The following is a 19,452-nucleotide window of genomic DNA, read 5'->3' on the forward strand; positions in this document are numbered from 1 at the left end:
ACCAAAATATGACGTATAAAGGAATGTAAATTCAACAAAGGTCCAAGGTGGATGCATAAGCCCTCATCCACGTATCAGAAGTACAGAATGTAGCCCATGTCATGACATCCCACTAGTTGTCACCACCCTGGGGCCCAACATTTACATGTGGCTACAGCTGAACACAGCTGGAGTCTGTCACAGTAGCTGACTTGGCTACCAATACAGGAGACATTGCTATTGAGTTTGAGTTCTTTACAGAGCTTGATAGCCAAGTCACTAGGAAAATTTGCCCAGAGCTACTTACATAAATGTTTCTTAGAAGCTTTCTCGTAGAAAAATTATATTAAATACTTGTGGCAGCGACTCACTCGCATTGATTAATACATAAGAACTCTAACTTTCATGGCCAAAGTGGCAGGAGACACTTTTTAATAATCTTTGTGCCAGTAACTGATAGGCCACAGCCCACTGTGATAGTCTCTGATACAGTACCATCCTCAAAAGGTCACATTGGAGTTTGTAGTAATTTTCCTTTTAGAAAAGAATATTTATGTCAAATAATGGAGTGTTTAAGTGGAATACTATCTCCTGTAACATTTGCCTCTAACTTCTTTGGCTAGCAATATGTATGATGAGATACAACCATTGTTGTCACCTTTGCTATTCCTTGGTAAGTCTAGGAAAGTTAGCTACAAGTAGCTCTGACACATGATAGAGATTACAAGGCATCTCTTCCAGCTTTTCAGTCACACATCAGTCTTACAGGTACCCATGGCTAATAAGAGGTCTGTGAATGGCTGAGTAATCACATGCTGACAAGACCACTGCATACAAAGCACGAGCTTTTCATCAAAAGAAATATCACAACAATTGCATTCACCATTTTGGGAAATCCAGGTAGGAATTTGAACCTATATCCTCCTAAATGGGAGTCAAGTGTTGCAATCACTGCACCACTGGTTTAGTTATGTTGTGACAGTGACAAACAGTCTAGAGAGAGAGAGAGAGAGAGAGAGAGAGAGAGAGAGAGAGAAGAGAGAGAGAGATGATGATGATAAGAAGAAGAAGTAGTTGTACATTACAATACATTATTATCAATTGTGTTGTGTCAGATGACACAAATCACAATACCAGTTCTAAAGTTGCTTCATCAATACCAAGAACATTATAGTTTCTGGTAAGTACATTTACATACAACTATAAAGTAATCAAGAACTCACAATCTGATTCTTCTAGTGGGTGTTCTCGGAATGCGGATAGAGTTGATCTGCATATGCACAGATTCAGCCTCACTTTCAAACAGATTTCGACCTCTTTTCACAGCTGTCACCTTAACAAGTTTCAACAATGCCCTAGCAGCCTTCTCTACCTGCAAAATAAAAGCAGTGTAAAGAGTCCACACAGTTAATACAACTAAAAATACACACTTCAGTCTTACACACAACCAACAATCTAGCTGCAGCATTAAGATATTCAATTATGCTCCTTTGACTGTCACATCAACACCTGAATTGAAGTTAAGAAAGCACAAATTTCTTACAATCATGCAGGATAAGCTAAGGAGAAATTCAGCGAAGGAACATCAGTTCGGTGAGAAGAAAATTTTAAGGATGGCCAATAATACTGCAATTCTCTTAAAATAGGCAAATGAGTTGAAAGACTAGTTGAAAAGAATGGACACTGGCTTGAAAAGCAGTTTCGAGGTGAATGTAAATAAGGGGGAAACAAGGTAAAATAAGGATAATAGAATCTAGTCAAATTATGTCCAGTATTACTGAGATAATGAAATAATGAAATGAGCCACAAACCAGTAGAGGAGTTTTGCCAAAAGGGAAGCAAAGTAACTGACGATGGCTGAAGTAAGGAGAAAATAAAATATAGAGTGGCAACAGCAAGAAAAGTTTTCCTGAAACAGAGAAGTTAGTTAACATGTAATGTAAATTTAAGTGTTAGGAGGAATTTTCTAAAACTGTGTGTCTGGAGTGTAGCACTATATTGAAGTGTAACATGAACAATACACAGTACACATGAGAACAGAAGCTTTTGAAATGTTGTGCAACAGACAAATGCTGAGAATTAAACACGCAGATCAGTTAGGTAACAGAAGTGCTGAATCAAAATGGAGAGAGAACCACTATATGACACTAAATATATAAAACAAGAAAAGGTTGATGTGGCACATCCTGAAGCATCAACGAATTGCCACTTGGGTAATAGAGGTGTTAATAACGGCAGGAGAAAGGTGGGATAGGAAGAGAGAAGGGTCAAGAGAAGACAAAAATAGAGAGAAGAAAAAAATAGTGGACAGAAAGAACAAGACACACATACGCACACAAGCCCCTTTCAGTCTACATTACAACCTTCATATCAAAGCAAACAATGCACAAAAATAGCAAACAAAAAGCCAAACAAGGTAGAATAATTATAATTTCAGAATTAAAAGTGTGTTTAAGGTTTTTTTTTCTACATGCACAAGGGCAATTTTACTTGGGATAAGTAGAAGGGACATTACCATATACTTTTTTTTAAACATATTCTTTTTTCATTACATTTCTACATTCCCAATGACCACTTCACTATGGAGATGAGGAACAAAAAGTACATCTAATCTAATCTGTTCTCATCTCTCATTGGTTATATAAACATAACTTCCTATGTATTGCCAACATACAAAAATAGCAGCAAGATGTCCTGGCAAATACATGCCATATTATGAAGATAAATATTTCAGTTTCATTTAGTTTCATAAACAGTGTTCTGTGTTGACAACAGGGTTTAATAGAGGAGATTGTTTGATTTAATATACTCAGGCAGTTACAATGGTTAACTGTATTCATTTGCATTAACACATCTTCACATCTGTCCATCAAGCCGGGTATAGTGTTTATGAACAATTTACTTTCAGAAGAGCTTCTGTGAAGTTTGGAAAGTAGGAGACGAGGTACTGGCAGAATTGAAGCTGTGAAGACGGGGTGTGAGTCGTGACTGGGTAGCTCAGATGGTAGAGCAGTTGCCCACAAAAGGCAAAGGCCCCGAGTTCCAAGTTTCGGTCCGGCACACAGTTTTAATCTGCCGGAAAGTTTCAATTTACTTCCATTTTGCTCTATCTTGATCGACTTCTACTCTTCATATTGTTTCCCAGTTTTCTCCTCTAGTCTTCAGATCTTTCTTAACCTGAGCCAACCATCTTTTTCTGGGTTGTCCTATTGGTCTATTCCCCTGCACATTTCTATCCATGTATTGTTGCAGGTGCTTATCCACCATCCTCATCACACATCCATCCACTTGAGCTGTGTAGTACATGACAAATCCACATCATTTATCCTCTGATGTCTTCATTCCTAATTTTTTCTCTTTTAATTTTCTGCAAGGCTGATCGCACAAACTTTATTTCACACGGTTATGACTTGCTCAAATTTTCCTTGTTAATTACACAGCACTCCTAGCTATTATGTCATAATCGCCAGGAGATACATCTTTATAATCACATCCATAAGTACAATAAAAAATACTAGGGAAAGTAGACTATCCTGTTGCATTCCTCTCTCTGCCTTGAACCAGTCCAAACTGCCATTCCCCTCTTGCACACAACTTTTGCAGTCTTTATAAGGTGTCTGTGCCTTTTTTATTAGTGAGCTGGGAACTATTAATTTTTCTAAACACTCCCAGACCTTACCCTTGGCACACCATCATACGCTTTTCCCAAATCAAGGAACATGATTATGAGATCTTTACCTCTTCCCCAGTACTTGTCCACCGAGACAACTGACACTCTTCCACTAATACAGATGAAGGAAAAGTATTGGGAAAAGTGTAGTACAGATCTTGTATTGTGTTCCTGGATTTGGAAAAAGCATATGACAGTGTAAGATCTGGGAGTGTTCAGAAACACTAATGGTTTCAAACTCTGTAATAAAGAAGGTGCACATACTCTATGAAGGTTGTGAAAGTTGTATACAAGTGGGTAAGGCTTTAGTCTCTGCTAATGATTCATTTGCATAACAGCATCAAACATAATTATTTCCTCATGGCATTCCTATTACAACATGATAGCCTACACTCATCTGGTAGAAAGATAACAGAAAATAATTTTGCAATAACACAGAGTGGCAATATGTTTTGAATGCTTGTTATTCATATATGGAAAAAAGAGAACAACCAAAATTTGTGATAGCATGCATCTGCTCTGACTCATGACAACTGTGTTGTGTTGTGTGATGTCATGGTGGCACAGATAATTTAAAATGGATTGTGTTTACAGAAGGCATCTTGGAATATGTGCTGGCACTTTCTACTGTGGGAAGCTGCTGATGTTTATAAGTGCTGTTAGCAACTTACTATACTTCTAAGTGCTGTTTGTGAATAATGCTGGAAAAGTTAGTGGTAGTTTGAGAGTTTTTTGACATTGGCAGTTATGGGTAATAGACTCATTTTCAGGTTTCGATATTTTGTACAGTGTGTTGTTTATGATTGGACATTTTATTTTAGATATTAATATTTGTTAGTTATGAATATAACAATGAAGGCCTCGAGTAGGTCTCTGCATGTTGTAATGGGGTACGATATGTTCTACATCTATAAAACACATATGTACTGTACCACTACTAGTCATTTCCTTTCCTGTTCCATTCACAAATAGTGTGTGGAAAAATCGATGTCTCTATGCCTCCGAAAGAGCCCTAATTTCTCTTATCTTCATGGTCTTTACATTAAATGTACATAGGCAACAGTAGAATTGTTCTGCAGTCAGCTTCAAATGCCAGTGCTCTAAGTTTTCTCAATAGTGTTTTGGGAAAAGAATATCGTCTTCCCTACAGGGATTCCCACTTGAGTTTATGAAGCATCTCTGTAATATTCACATGTTGATCGACCCTACAATTTCAATAACCTGCCTTGAAATTGCTTTGATATCTTCCTTCAATTTGGCCTGTTGGGGATCAAAAACACTTGATCAGTATTCAAGAATCAATGGCATTGGTGTCCTTTATGTGGTCTCCTTTACAGATGAATCACATGTTCCTAAAATTCTCCCAATAAACCAAAGTCGACCTCTTCTCTTCCCTACTAACATATACTTAAATGCTCATTCCAGTTCATATCACTTTGCAGTGTTACATGTATATATTTAATCAAAGTGACTGTGTCAAGCAGTACATTACTAATGCTGTATTTGAACATTAATGGATTGTTTTTCCTACTCATCTGCACTGAACCACATTTTTATACATATAGAGTAAGTGGTCATTCATTACACCAAATAGAAATTCTGCGTCATTCTGTGTCGTCCTACAGTCACTCTAAAATGACATCTTCACGTACCCACATCATCATTAGCAAACAACCACAGATTGCTGTTCAGCCTGTACATCAGATCATTTATGCATACAGAGAATAAAAATAGTCCTACCACACTTCCCAGGGGCACTCTTGAAGGCACCCCTATTTCTGATGAACACTTGCCGTCAAGGATAACATTTGGACTCTACTTAAGAGGTCTTCGAGCCACTCACATACCTGGGAATCTGTTCCGAATGCTTGTAACTTCATTAACTGCCTGCAGTGGGCACTCTGTAATACACTTTCCAGAAATCTAGGAATATGGAATCCACCTGTTGCCTTTCATCCATGGTTCACAGACTATCACATGAGAAAAGGGCAAGCTGAGGTTCACACAAGTGGTGCTTTCTAAATCCATGCTGATTTGTGGACAGAAGCTCTTCCTTCTCATGGAAATTTATTGTTTTTGAACTGAGAATATATTCAAGAATGCTGCAGATAACAAACGTTAAGGACAGTCTGTAACTTTGTGGATCCATTCTTTTACCCTTCTTGTATAAAGCAAACAGCTGTGGCTTTTGCCAGTTGCTTGGGACTCTGCACTGGGCAAGAGATGCGCAAGAAGTGCCATCTAAGGACAGGGCCAATACCGTAGAAAACCAAGCTGGGATTCCACCTGGGCCTGGCGCTTTGTTTGTTTTCAATTCTTTCAGATGCTTCTCTGTGCTTGGGGTGTGTATTAGTATCTCCTCTATATGAGAGTCTGTATGACAGTCAAACAATGGTGTGTTTTTACAATCCTCTTGCATAAATGATTTCTTAAACACTAGATTTAAAACTCTGGCTTTCCTTTCATGTCTTTTATTGTACACCCGACTGGTCAACAAGTAAATGGACAGACCATGATTAAATCCATACTGTAATTCAGCTTCATTGCTTAGTATGTGATATGTTACATCTGTGGAGAAGGTACGAGAGTGACCAAGGTCGCTGCATCCCAGACTAGGAAACACTATATCTGGTGTTGTCGGCAGGACAACATATGGCTCTTTATCTGGAGGATAGAGGTCTGGGCTGGCCATTTGAGAGATTGTGTGTTGACACATTGTTTTTGCTATAGTTAGATCGTTAGATTTATATGTTGATTGACTTTGGTTAGTAAGTAAGTTTTTATGGTTTTATTTGTTTTTAATTGTAGTATGTACAGTATGTGTATTCATGTGCAGAGCTGTGAGTTTGTTTATCAAAACTGATGTTTAAGCAATGTTTTATGAATTTTTGGACTGTGTTGTTAGTTTTTGGTAATTATGTTGGATTGTGATTGGTAGGGATTGCATTGTGGACTACGTTTTACCTACATTAGTGAGGTTATGTTTTTGAAGTCAGCTGCATAGCTCAAGTAAAATTTTTGGTACTAGGTTTTGGAGCTATGTGTGAGTTTATGGTATTTTAAACCTCATTTGAGCTGCATAGGTCAAGTGACCCTAATCTGGTGTGAAGTCTATTTTCAGCACATCTACCTGTAACAGTGTGACACTTCTGATCAATGTATGATTGCCCACACTGGCACAGGATTCCATCTATCCCTGGTCTCCTTAGACCTAGGTTGACTTTAACAGATCCCAGCATTGTTTGTACTTGTGCTGGAGGGTGGAATCTACATTTGATGTTTCCTAAGATGTGTAAGGAAGAGGTTCCACTTTGCCCCATTGTAAGTAATATAGGAGCTACAACATATTACCTAGCAAAACATCTAGCTTCTCTTCTGAGCCCTTTGGTAGGAAAATGTAGACAGCATGTTTGAAACTCAGAAGATTTTATACAGCAAGTGAAGACTATGCATCTCGAACCAGCAAACATATTAGTGAGTTTCGATGTGGTCTCTTTGTTCACACAAGTACCTCTGATGGATTCACTACAACACACAGGAGCTGAGCTGGAGGAGAACCTCTTACAGCTACTCAGACATGTGTTTACTGTGACTTACTTTTTATTTAATGAACAATATTTTGAGAAACTGACAGTGTTGCTATGGGTAGTTCTTTGTTTCCCACAGTAGCTAACCTTTCTACGTAAGACTTCAAGGAAAAAAAGCACTTCAGTCAGCGGTATTGAAACATAAATGCTTCTGGAGATTTGCAGATGATACCTTTGTAGTATGGCCACATGGAGCAGCAGCACTTACTGCATTTCTGAAAGACCTTAGCTCCCTCCATCCAAGCATTTGCTTCACCATGGAGGTAGAGAAAAATGGAGCCCTCCCATTCTTAGATGTCTTGGTCCGCAGAAAAGAAAACGGTTCTTTGGGTCACAGAGTGTTCTCTAAAACCAAATCACTGACCTATACCTACAAGTTACAAGCTGCTATCATCTATCTCAACACAGTTACTATTGTGGACTTTTGTTCACAGGGTTAGAGTTATCTCACATACAGGAAATCTATCAGCAGAGCTAGCCATCTTTATTTGTTTTCATCTGGATTGGCTGTTCCAATAAGCAGATCCGAAATGCATTTCAACCTGATCAAACAAAATGTATTTTCCACCCTCAGCGCAAGTGCAAATGATGCTGGGTTCTGTTAAAGCAACCTTGGTTTAAAGAGATCACAGTATATACCATCCTATGCCAGTGAGGGAAATTATACAATCGCCAGACATATCGCACTGTTGAAGATAGATGTTCTGCACACAGATGTCACACCAAATTGGGTTCATCCAGAAGTATATGATGTTGTGACTCTTCAAGATTTCCCAGCAGATGTGTTGTAAATAGTCTTCATGGGTTTGCTGCTGGATCACGTTGTGCAAATTCCACAATATTTCCTCAGAGCAACTGTCCGACATCTTCAGGTGGTTCAACCTTTCTCGTGGCTAGGTACAACTGATAGTATCTGCACACTGACGCCACGTTTTTAGAACATACATGCGAAGAATGCGCAGCTGCGGAAATCGTTCATGTGCAGTGATTTGCCATATTCAAACTCCAGCTGCTGAAAATCGCAGATCAGCTCTCCCACGCGTGCGCTGTATGCTGCGTTTGTCAAGTGCGGCCAGACATTACTCACCAACGGTCGTACTAGGCCAGTGTTATGACAGGCCTGTTAGCAAAGAATCTTGATTTTCGCGTTGTGATTTAATAGGAGCCAATGCAGGGTTCCAGGCTGTGCTCAGTTGAAATCCTGTATCCTTGTTGATGAGATTATCGGCTGTAAGGATATGTATTGCTTCCTTAATGACGCAGTCCCAGAAAGATGATGCCGAGGATAAATCTTCCGTCTTTTCATAAATCATACGATGTCCTGTATTCAGGCAGTGTTCCGCAATTGGCGACTTTTCCGGTTGACGAGGGCGTGTACGACGCTGATGTTCATCGCAGCGTTCTTGTACTGTGCGGCATGTCTGGCCTATATACGCTGCCCCACACTGACAAGGAATCTTGTACACACCACATTTCCTCAGTCCAAGGTCATCCTTAACTGAATCCAACAAGTTTCTCAGTTTTGCAGATGTTGAAAAACACACTTTGTACCAAGGAATGCAGGTGGAACATTGGGACACAGCGTCTACTGCAAGGCAACGCATATAGATCTACATCTGCAGGCCACAAGCTGCCATCATCCTGCACAATGTGGTAGTGCATTATGTACGTTAGTTCATAGAGCACATGTGGTATCTGATCCTGACAGCCTGTCGAGTGAATTACAACATTTGAAGACAGTGTTCCGACAAAACTGTTATTCTGAGAGACAGGTACATAATGCATTCATGCCCAGGGGAGTTCAATCTATGGAGCAGAATGAAGATACGAAGACACCCACCACTTCGGTCTTTTGGCATATTTTGGTGCCATGTCATCACGAATCAAGAGTGTCCTCAGGAGATATGGAATTAAGTGTGTTTTTCAACCATCTGGAAAAAAGAGAAACCTGTTGGGTTCGGTTAAGGATGACCTTGGACTGAGGAAATGAGGTGTGTACAAGATTCCTTGTCAGTGTGGGGCAGCGTATATAGGCCAAACATACTGCACAGTACAAGAACAATGCGATGAACATCAGCGTCATACACGCCTCTGTCAAGCGGAAAAGTCGCCAATTGCAGAACACTGCCTGAATACAGGACATTGTATGATTTATGAAAAGACGGAAGATTTATCCTCGGCATCATCTTTCTGGGACTGCGTCATTAAGGAAGCAATACATATCCGTACAGCCGATAATCTCATCAACAAGGATACAGGATTTCAACTGAGCACAGCCTGGAACCCTGCATTGGCTGCTATTAAATTACACCTTGAAAATCAAGATTTTTCGCTAACAGGCCCGTCATAACACTGGCCTAGTACGGCTGTTGGTAAGTAATGTGTGGCCGCACTTGACAAACGCAGCGTACAGTGCACGCGCGGGAGAGCCGCTCAGCGAGTTTTGGCAGCTGGAGTTTGAATATGGCAAATCACTGCGCATGAGCGACTTCTGCAGCTACGCATTCTTCGCACACCTGTTCTAAAAACAGAGCGTCGGTGTGTGGATAACATCAGTCGTACCTAGCCACGAGCAAGGTTGAACCACCAGAAGATGTCCGACAGTTGCTCTGAGGAAATATTGTGGAATTTGCACAACGTTATCCGGCAGCAAATCCGTGAAGACTATATGATGTTGCTGGACACTGCATTGACTTTGGACAGAGAATGAACTACAGAGAGACAATGACCCTTTTGTCCACTTCCATCATTAAAGAAGCAGTCAAAATATGGATAAGTAATGATCTGATTAACAGACACAGGATTTCAACTTAGCAAGACATAGGAACCAGCTTGGCAATACTAAGGCATTGTCGGCTGCAGATGAATGAATAAGTCAAAACAGGTGGGGAATCGGAGTCTGGACATTTAACCTGGGCACCAACACCTGCCTGTGTGTATTCTGGCCCTTGATTTGTTGTCTCCCTTTTCCCATGTCAAAAGCATGCAAAGATCACAGCCTGTTTCTCTGACAGGGGACACTGGATAACATCATCCTCTACGATTCATCTATGATGACATTATAGACCCAACACTTGGCACCTGCACTTTTCTAGCAAGCCAGTGTATACATTGGCAAGCCACTCAGCAACATATCAGTAAACACCTGAAGACAACATGCAGCATCTCATTGAAATATTATGCAGCACTCACAACTTCCTGACGTGGTGCCCATGAACCATTGAAGCATTTTTCATATTATCTTCGACGGTTCGCATGGATGACATCACATTTGTCAGATTATACAAGTTTGAAATAGGTGTGTCCACCATCTTGATGACACCATGGACAGGAGCCGATGGGTAGTATTACAATATTCAGTTATTAAAAGGATAAAATTACCATACAATGGATTCAAGGAGCAATTAAATTTTGCATTTCGCAACTGATATCTTTTCACTCACAATAACAGCACCATTGAACCTTTACAAAGATATTTAACATGCCAATATGTTACTCACGGTTCTGAACTTACTTCTTCTGTTGTGACGATTGGTTCCTCAAAAGCAGATTGCTGCACATCAGAACCAATGGTAGTGTCACCTAGAGAAAATCACATGAACAACTAATTTGTTAGTGATCTGCTCACTCATTAACAGGTTCTATCACAATGATACATTGCACAACAATTGAACATAACAACAAAATATAATGAAAAGTTAATATATGTATATATCTAAAAACAAAGATGATGTGACTTACCAAACGAAAGCGCTGGCATGTCGATAGACACACAAACAAACACAAACATACACACAAAATTCAAGCTTTCACAACCAACGGTTGCTTCGTCAGGAAAGAGGGAAGGAGAGGGAAAGACGAAAGGATGTGGGTTTTAATATATCCTTCCGCACATACACAGACATAAGTAGACATTTGTACCACCTTCCCTACCCTCTGGTTCCTACCCTTGTTAACTGTCCCCAGTGTAAAACCTGTCCCATGCACCTTCCCTCCACCTCCTACTCCAGTCCTGTAACCCGGAGGGTGTACACGATCAAAGGCAGAGCCACGTGACAAAGCACCCATGTGATTTACCAACTGACCTGCCTACACTGTGAAGCTTTCTATGTGGGAATGACCAGTAACAAATGTCTGCTTGTGTCTGTGTATATGCGGATGGATATGTGTGTGTGTGTGTGCGAGTGTATACCCGTCCTTTTTTCCCCCTAAGGTAAGTCTTTCTGCTCCCGGGATTGGAATGACTCCTTACCCTCTCCCTTAAAACCCACATCCTTTCGTCTTTCCCTCTCCTTCCCTCTTTCCTGACGAAGCAACCGTGCGTTGCAAAAGCTTGAATTTTGTGTGTGTGTTTGTGTCTCTATCAACATACCATACATATCATTTAAAGCTGGTTCTTGAAAATTTTAAATATGCTTTCTCAGGATAACTTGGAATTAAATGTATTAGGTACAGACATTCTATATGTTGGTAACATACAAAAATTTGTGATGGACCTAATATTAGGCTATCCATGCACACCTCCCAGACCAACAAGAGAATTAATCTGTGAATATTCAGTGATAAAAGTAAGAGACAATGGTATAGGGATGTAGACAGAGTGGCTTGTGGAAGTTTGGGTCTGTCTGGGAGGCATATAAAGTCTGATGTTACTATTAATATTGTTCACAAGTCATTAATATTCTGAACAGCATGGTTCCCAAGACATCTCTCAGCAGCACATTCAACATTACATCTACATCTGTCAATTACTCTCCATGCAAGGTATGGTAACTTGCTGCATGCTCCCTACCAGAAGAATCCTCAATCTCGCCATACAAAGTTTGATATCCCTTACAATAGTACTTTCCATAAAAAGCACAGATGAGGTATTTTGTCAAATGCTTTTCAGAAATCGGGAAATACTGCATATTTGCCCCTACTTTCGATAGGCCTACTTAGATTCTTCATATTTATCAAATTTTGGTAAATGTTCAGTATAACCTTAGAAGAATTCAGCCAACCCTAGGTCTTTGGTTCTTGAACAATGCTATATTATTTGTCATGCACTTTTGCTTCCAATACTAATACTTTCCATCTTGCTTGTCATGTGCAACTTAAAACCACACATACAAAAATGAAAGAATGCAAAATTAGCACAAGGGAAGGCGTATGTCAACATTCAACAAATTCGAAAGCACAATTCTGTCTACTGATGTGACAGAAAATCCTACAAACTTCTGGTCCTACATTAAATCAGTAAACGGATTTGTTCAGGGGGGGGGGGAGGGGGGGGGGGGAAGACGTTGAAAGACAGAAGGCTGAAAGATGAAATTCCTTTTTCCAAAAGATGCAAAAAGACGCATTAGTGTATCATTACTCAATTGCTGAATAATTGCTCGAAGTAGCCACACTCTGTTAATAAATTTGAGTATATGTGCAGATCAATGGAAAGTGGAACTATTCACATAAAACTAATCACAGATAAGGTGAATGCCAACTTTGATTCGTTACAAGAATCCCCAGGAAGTATAGTCCAACCCCTGGTTCAAGCAATATCTAAATATTTCTAATCAGTCTGGGATTCATACCAGAGAAGGTTGACATGGTAATACGAAAGATCCAAATAAGAGCAGTGTGTGTCATCACTGGTTTATCTACTAGGCATGTGTCACAAAGATGGTCATCCAACTCAAATGGCGGATGCTAAAGGAACAGGCATCACATTGCAGTTTAACCCCATGCTAAAATTCTGAGTGTGTACATTCCTAGGAGCTTCAAAAACAATATATTACTTCCTCCTATGTATATCTCTCAAAAAAAAAATATGGAGGTGAAATTAGAGAGGTCTGTCTCACATGGGGTCTTACCAATGACTGATTCACCCAGGAAGATTTGTGGATGGATCAAAAGTGGGGTAAAAGCACAAATGTGGGATAAAAGTACCCTCTGCCACATTCCATAAGGTGGCTTGTATAGTACAAACATAAACATAGATGGAAAGCGAAGGGTATGTGAGCTGAGTGTCATGTCATTCCAATTCTGCTTATGCAAACACATTGCAGCTAGTATGATTTATTTTTCCATCATGTAGCCTAATTAAGAAGCAACATTAGGCTTTTAATGCCCTGACGACAGTAATATCATTATAGACTGAGTACAAGATCACAAGCATACTGACAGGTATGGAAATTAGAGGAACTCATAATAGCCACACTTGCATTCTATTGGTTATATGTATGACTACGATATATGTACTAATGTGCAACAAAATACGTTGGAAATTTGTCTGAAACCTAGTAGAGCCTTTTTCAATTTACATTGAAGTTGCACCTCTTGTGACGAAAAATGAGTTAAATATGGTGTGACTGTAGACAAAGGATTTAGGTGCAGATCAGAACACCACCTGCATACGCTTTTATTTTATATCTACATTTGTTGGTTTCACCAACTCACGAGTGAACTGTCACCTTCTCACACCGCTTTTACCTTGGGCTGCACTACAGGCCAATCTGTCACCACAATCAAGATTACAGAAAGTGGGAGAGGTACAAGGGGGGGGGGGGCATTATAATGCAAAAAATATTGATGGAGTTCTACCATATATAAAGGATGCTTGTTGTCGTAACTAAAAAATTTTAATAAGTGGAAGAATTGTTGCACAGACGGTAAGCTACTAACAAGTACTTTTATATTGGGCAGCAAACGCAGATGAAACGTTGCAGTACAAAGTGGCTGTAAGCTCTATGGGACTTAAGATCTGAGGTCATCAGTCCATGAGGCTTAGAGCTACTTAAACCTAACTAGTCTAAGGACAATACACACATCCATACCCGAGGCAGGATTCGAACCTGCGACCGTAGCAGCGGTGCGGTTCCGGACTGAAGCGCCTAGAACCGCTAGGCCACAGCGGCCGGCGTTGCAGTACACTTACTTTATCTACTACAGTAACTTGTCTGTTGAGTAGATGGGACTTCTCCCGTATTCGCTTCTTAAAGTCATCTATAATAACTTACCTTCAACATCTTCCAAATCGCTTTCAACTTCTTTCCTATTTGTGCTTGCTGCTTTCGTATGTCTGCTCTGCTCCCTCCGACTTAATTTTTCTTTCTTTCCTGTCCCAATACTTTCATCCTCGACAATGTGTGTTACTGCCGGCGGCACCTTCCTTTTTCTCTCCACCCGGATACTTCTAAGCTTTTCTGTATCATCCGCTGATTTTTCGTTGACATATTGCGAGGAAGGAGATAATTCTGTAACATCCCACTTGGCAATGCTACTCCTCCTGTTTCCGAGTTTTTTCTCCCTCGACTTCATTAAAGTTGTTTCTTCATTACCACTCAATGAAAGCACATTTTTCCTAGAAACACTTTTCACATCACTATCATCGTCATCTAAACTGCAACTTACGTTAGCTATGCTACGACGAACCGCATTACGATCAAATCGCTTGGCTTTTTTGGAAAACACTTTTTGTTTTTTGGAAGTAAAATCACTTTCCGATAAAAGCCTCATGTTTTCATTACACAACACATGTGCCTTCGTGAATTGCTTACTAACTCAAAGACTAAACAAAACGTTGCAAAGATATGACAACCATCCTACAGTCTACCAATACCCAATAGGCCAATAATATCGATTATCGAACCCCCAGAGGCCAGGACTATCTGCAGATCCAGACGGGTGGAGATCTGAAACATGAAGAATTGGCCAACAAATGAATAAATGCTTTCTCCAGTATTATATATGTAAAAGGATAAAACATAAATTCCTGACAGATGTGAATAATAGGCAGAGACTGGCATCGTTCAAATACGGGAAATGTCTTACGAGCGATAAGCGGATGGCGGGAACCGTGACGATAAGTGATTCATATGATACGTAAATTACGCGTTGTTGTTCACGAAATTGTTGTATACTACTTCGTCCCGTGGTGACTTCGGTGGTAATCTGCAATTCCGGTACCATGCTATCGCCAATTACACTTGATCTCAGTGACAGCAGTGAAGACGAAGATCTTGAGCTCTACAAGAATTCGGCAGTATGCAGCACACAACAGCGTCGCGCTGTGGAGGAACAGAAAGGAGGAAAGCAACAACAAAATGTACACAGAAAACTTATCACAGTGTACAGTTAATTACATTCTTCATATGTACACAATTTTCTCTTTCAGTTTTGAAAAGGCAGCTATTTTCATACTATTGAGTTCAGCATTTTGAAACCGAGGTATTTGCGTGCACCCGAGATGTGGCAGAGCAACATCTGTGCTTGCTTGTATTGCCCGTATTCTCATTTGCATTTCATGGTTTAAGTTTACATACCTATAAAATACGAAATACTGATGACATAAGTTTAAATCATAAAATAGTAGCAACAACAGGGTGTGTTTTGCTTTACCAGTGATGTAATGAGCAACAGGTGTTCTCAACACATCACTATTCAAAACTACTAGTGACTGGTTAAAAAAAGGAATAATAAGTTTCATTCGCTATAGTTTCTTTGCAGTCATTATTTGATGAGTCTCGTTTTGATGTGCAGGACTTGTAGAAATACTAAAAAATTAATAGGCTGCCTTGATGACTAATTTCACATGTTAATTTTTTAATAATTTCTTGTCTATCATATGTTTCAAGTGGAACAGGCATATTTGTAATGATAATACAAATTTATTCATGTATTTGCACCATACTGCTATTCTAAAGAAATTTTTTGCAACAAGCTTATGTGCAGAACGCAATGAATCAGTTTTGCGTGGAAATGTCAAGATACACAACCCATGACAACTAAAGAATTTTTTATCTCTTATGTGACTCTGAAACCCATTTCTACACTTTTTTCTAGTCAGAAACGGCAAAATATATTTTATTTAAACATTTTGAATGACAGAATCATTCTGCTTGGGTAATATTCGTTTTCCTATGGATGTTTCACATGCTTGTGGCGCACTGACCACTTCACTCCCTCTGCCGCATTCAGGTGTTCAGTGTGGGTTGCTTTCTGGTATCCATACTGCTGGAGGGTGGATGGCATAGGATTCACATCTCAAAACATAATTGTGAGGATGGGGCACAAGTACTTGATTTGGTTAGGAAAGGAGGAATTTGGAGACAAGGAATACTCTGAAATTTTGCTCGTGTTTTTTTTTTTTTCCAGGATTTTATTTACACTCCTATGCTAACCACTATCCTGTGGTTTCCCACCAGTGTTTGATGTGTATTAGCTGTCTGAATTAAATGAAACACAATTTTAGCCTTGTTTCACAAAATTTATTCATGCTGCCTAACATAGGTTTCAAATTACAACCCCATTTTTTAGTACATAACTGATCCCAAAGATCAGATGCAATCGAAGTTAAACATGTCAACTTTCTAAATCTATCAACTCTTGACTAAGCTGTAAAAGTTATTTCTTTTGACAATTTTGACAAATTAAATATGAATTTACAAAATTCTTTAGGACTGCATTTACAAAATTTGCAGGTCTCCAAGATTAGCTTTGTCATAAACAAACATTTGTGTAAGTTGCGTGAGAAGACAATCTTATTATATTATATCCAATGAAATAACAAGCTGAAATAACATCACAGACACCATGTGGAAAACTCAACATACAGTAGTGCTCTGTAAGCTGCTCCACTGTTGAGTTAGTAACTCGCATATGACCAGGAGAATGAATAGGAGAGTTTAAATAATAAATTATTATTTTTTTAAAGAAATTAATTTCAATGGGGAATCTTCCTAAAGCTTCTTAGGTGGACATACATTTTTCTGATGTGGTTAAAAATGGAAATGCTGTGTAGTGCAGAGTTCTATGTTCCAGTTAGGTGAAACAATTCTAAGCAAATAAATTTTGTATGATGGCAAAGAGGAATCCCTAAGCTTTCTTGAGATCATTCACTGTGACTACATAGATGAAGTTGTGGTAGGAGTAGGCTATATGTTGTATGTGTTTTGGATTATTTGCAAAACCATTAAACCAGGGGTTGTTTGTCTCATTAATTGATAGACTTTATGTAACTTTAAATTTATTTCAATATTTTTGAAATTTTTGGCTACACTTTCATTGGTTATATACAGCTGCTACCATTACTAACACTGCTGTGCTTCTACATGAAACATACGTTTTTTGTGCTTTCTTCATTTACTGACAAGTCACAACTTTCTCCAGTTCTCTGGCAGTAAATACTTCTCCGTTTACCTCCTGTGACCTGTCATACGTGGAAGGTTATGCTATTTTGTATAGTCATTGTTTACAACAAAATAAAAGCTCTATGGGGTGTAGTGAAGACATAGATGGGAGAGGCCAGGAAAGAAGAGGAACAGATAGCTCTAAAAATAAATGAGACATTTGTAACAAGTGCACGTAGCATTACAAGCCTCTTAAACAAATACCTTATTTCTGTTACTGACAGCTTGGTGTTATCGGGTTCAGTAAACAGTGCAATGGAATATCTGAGACCATTGGCTACAAATAGCTCCAGTGAAATGGAAATGACACTCAGTTCTCCCAAAGAAGTGGCATCTATCATAAAATCCTTAAAATCAAAGTATTCTAGTGGTTATAATAAAATATCAATGAAGTTAACCAAAGATTATTCATGTGAGTTGAGTTCTGTTTTGAATTGTTTTTGTGTAATCAATCTCTTACATGTCAGCAGAACATTTCGAGACTGACTAAAATATGCTGAAGTTAAGCCTCATTACAAGAAGGGGGATAAAGAGGTACCGTCAAACTATTGACCAATTTCACTTTTACTGGCTTTTTCAAACACAACTGAAAAGGTTATGTTTAAGCATTATGTTCATCATCTGATCACAAATAATATATCGTTCAAGTCACAGTTTGGGTTCCTTAAGCGTTCCGATACAGAGAAGTCTATTTACATGTACAGTGAGAATATACTTGGTTCATTAGATAACAAATTAGAGCCCACTAGCATTTTCTGTGACCTGTCAAAATGGCTGCTGAACAAATTTTCACTGATGCTAGTAAATGCTTTAAAGTTAATTCACTGTCATTAAACACCAAAAAGACCTACCATATGCAGTTCAGACTGTCTTAAGAGATTTCGTTCTGGCATGTGTCTGACATATGAAGACATGCATAGGCCTATAGAAGAGGTTGACAGTGTAAATTTATGGGATTACAACTCAATAATAAATTCAGTTGGTAAGGGCATACAACAGAATTGCTGAATCACCTAAACAAGTCTATTTGAAATAGACACACACACACACACTTGCATATTTTGTTTACTTTTATTCTGTTATGTCATGTGGGATCATATCCTGCGGTAACTCATGAAACCAATCAAAAGTTTTTAGAGTGCGAAAGTGTGTAAGTGTGTATATATCTACTTGTGTAAGCGAGCATATATCTACTTATTCTTTATGCTTTTTACTACTATTGCTTCAAGGGTAGTCTCTTTCCATCATATTACCAAAGACAGCTGACAACTCTTCTTGCCTTTGATTATGAAGTGTTTAATGGATCGAGAAAAGTTTTCAATGGCAGAAAATCATCTGATACAGTTTTATGTGCTTCATACAACAGATACTTCTGTCTATCTTGCTGTGGCACTGAACAGGACTGTAACCACAAAGGTTAACTTGGACTTGTATTTTAGAGACATTAGGTTTAAATAGTTCTGCATTGATTTATATATTTATATACTTCCCCATCATCAGTTAAGGTGTATTACAGTGTGGTTTCTTCCCAGTGTCCAATTGGTGGTGTTGATCCTAGGCTCAGAAATTTAGACACTTGATCCTAGGCTCAGACATTTAGACATGCTCAGGACTGGACTGAGACTGCATTTTGCATAGCTCTAGCAAGACTTAGTACTGGTTATGTCTTGTTAAGCTTTTCAGGTGCTGGCAGGCTATTGCACCATAGGTGGAGATGTGACTGCAAGAGCTTGTCATAAGAAGCATGAGAGATTTCAATACTCACCCCACAAGTATATGTCTAATAGCTAGAAGAAGTATTAATCCAGAAACAGTCAAACATTATAAAAGCTACTGCACTGTATTAAGAAAAGTTCTTAAAAAGTCCAGAAGTATGTGCATTATGTCTGAGATTGGCACCTCTGATGATAAAATTACAACAATGTGAAATAATGTTAAAAGGGAAACAGGGCAATTGAGAGCACAGGAAGACCATATTTCTATCAAACTCGATGAAAAATTTGTTAACAAAAAGACAGAAGTAGATAATATTTTTAATAATCACTTTTTA

General features: G+C 38.9%; 2 protein-coding genes across 3 annotated transcripts in view; one reads left to right on the top strand and one right to left on the bottom strand.

The window, feature by feature from the left end:
* The window catches only part of LOC124797856 (ribosomal L1 domain-containing protein 1-like), a 58,954-nt gene extending 44,161 nt beyond the window's left edge, over nt 1-14,793 (bottom strand). Inside the window, exons 1-3 of the mRNA XM_047260926.1 lie at nt 14,232-14,793; nt 10,751-10,818; nt 1,203-1,351 (exon numbers count right to left, since the gene is read on the bottom strand). Coding sequence (XP_047116882.1) covers nt 1,203-1,351; nt 10,751-10,818; nt 14,232-14,730 — 716 coding nt within the window. The 5' untranslated portion in view covers nt 14,731-14,793. The remainder of the gene's footprint in view (nt 1-1,202; nt 1,352-10,750; nt 10,819-14,231) is intronic.
* Nucleotides 14,794-14,868: 75 nt separating this feature from the next.
* LOC124797854 (fanconi-associated nuclease 1-like) overlaps nt 14,869-19,452 on the top strand; it is a 146,977-nt gene continuing 142,393 nt past the window's right edge. For both annotated transcript variants that reach the window (XR_007016889.1, XM_047260923.1), the window contains exon 1: nt 14,869-15,319. Coding sequence is in view for 1 of the 2 variants with exons in the window: in XM_047260923.1 (XP_047116879.1) it covers nt 15,182-15,319 (138 nt within the window). In the remaining variant the exon portion in view is untranslated. The remainder of the gene's footprint in view (nt 15,320-19,452) is intronic.

Source organism: Schistocerca piceifrons, chromosome 5 (assembly GCF_021461385.2).
Source record: "Schistocerca piceifrons isolate TAMUIC-IGC-003096 chromosome 5, iqSchPice1.1, whole genome shotgun sequence".
Classification (NCBI taxonomy): Eukaryota; Metazoa; Arthropoda; class Insecta; order Orthoptera; family Acrididae; genus Schistocerca; species Schistocerca piceifrons.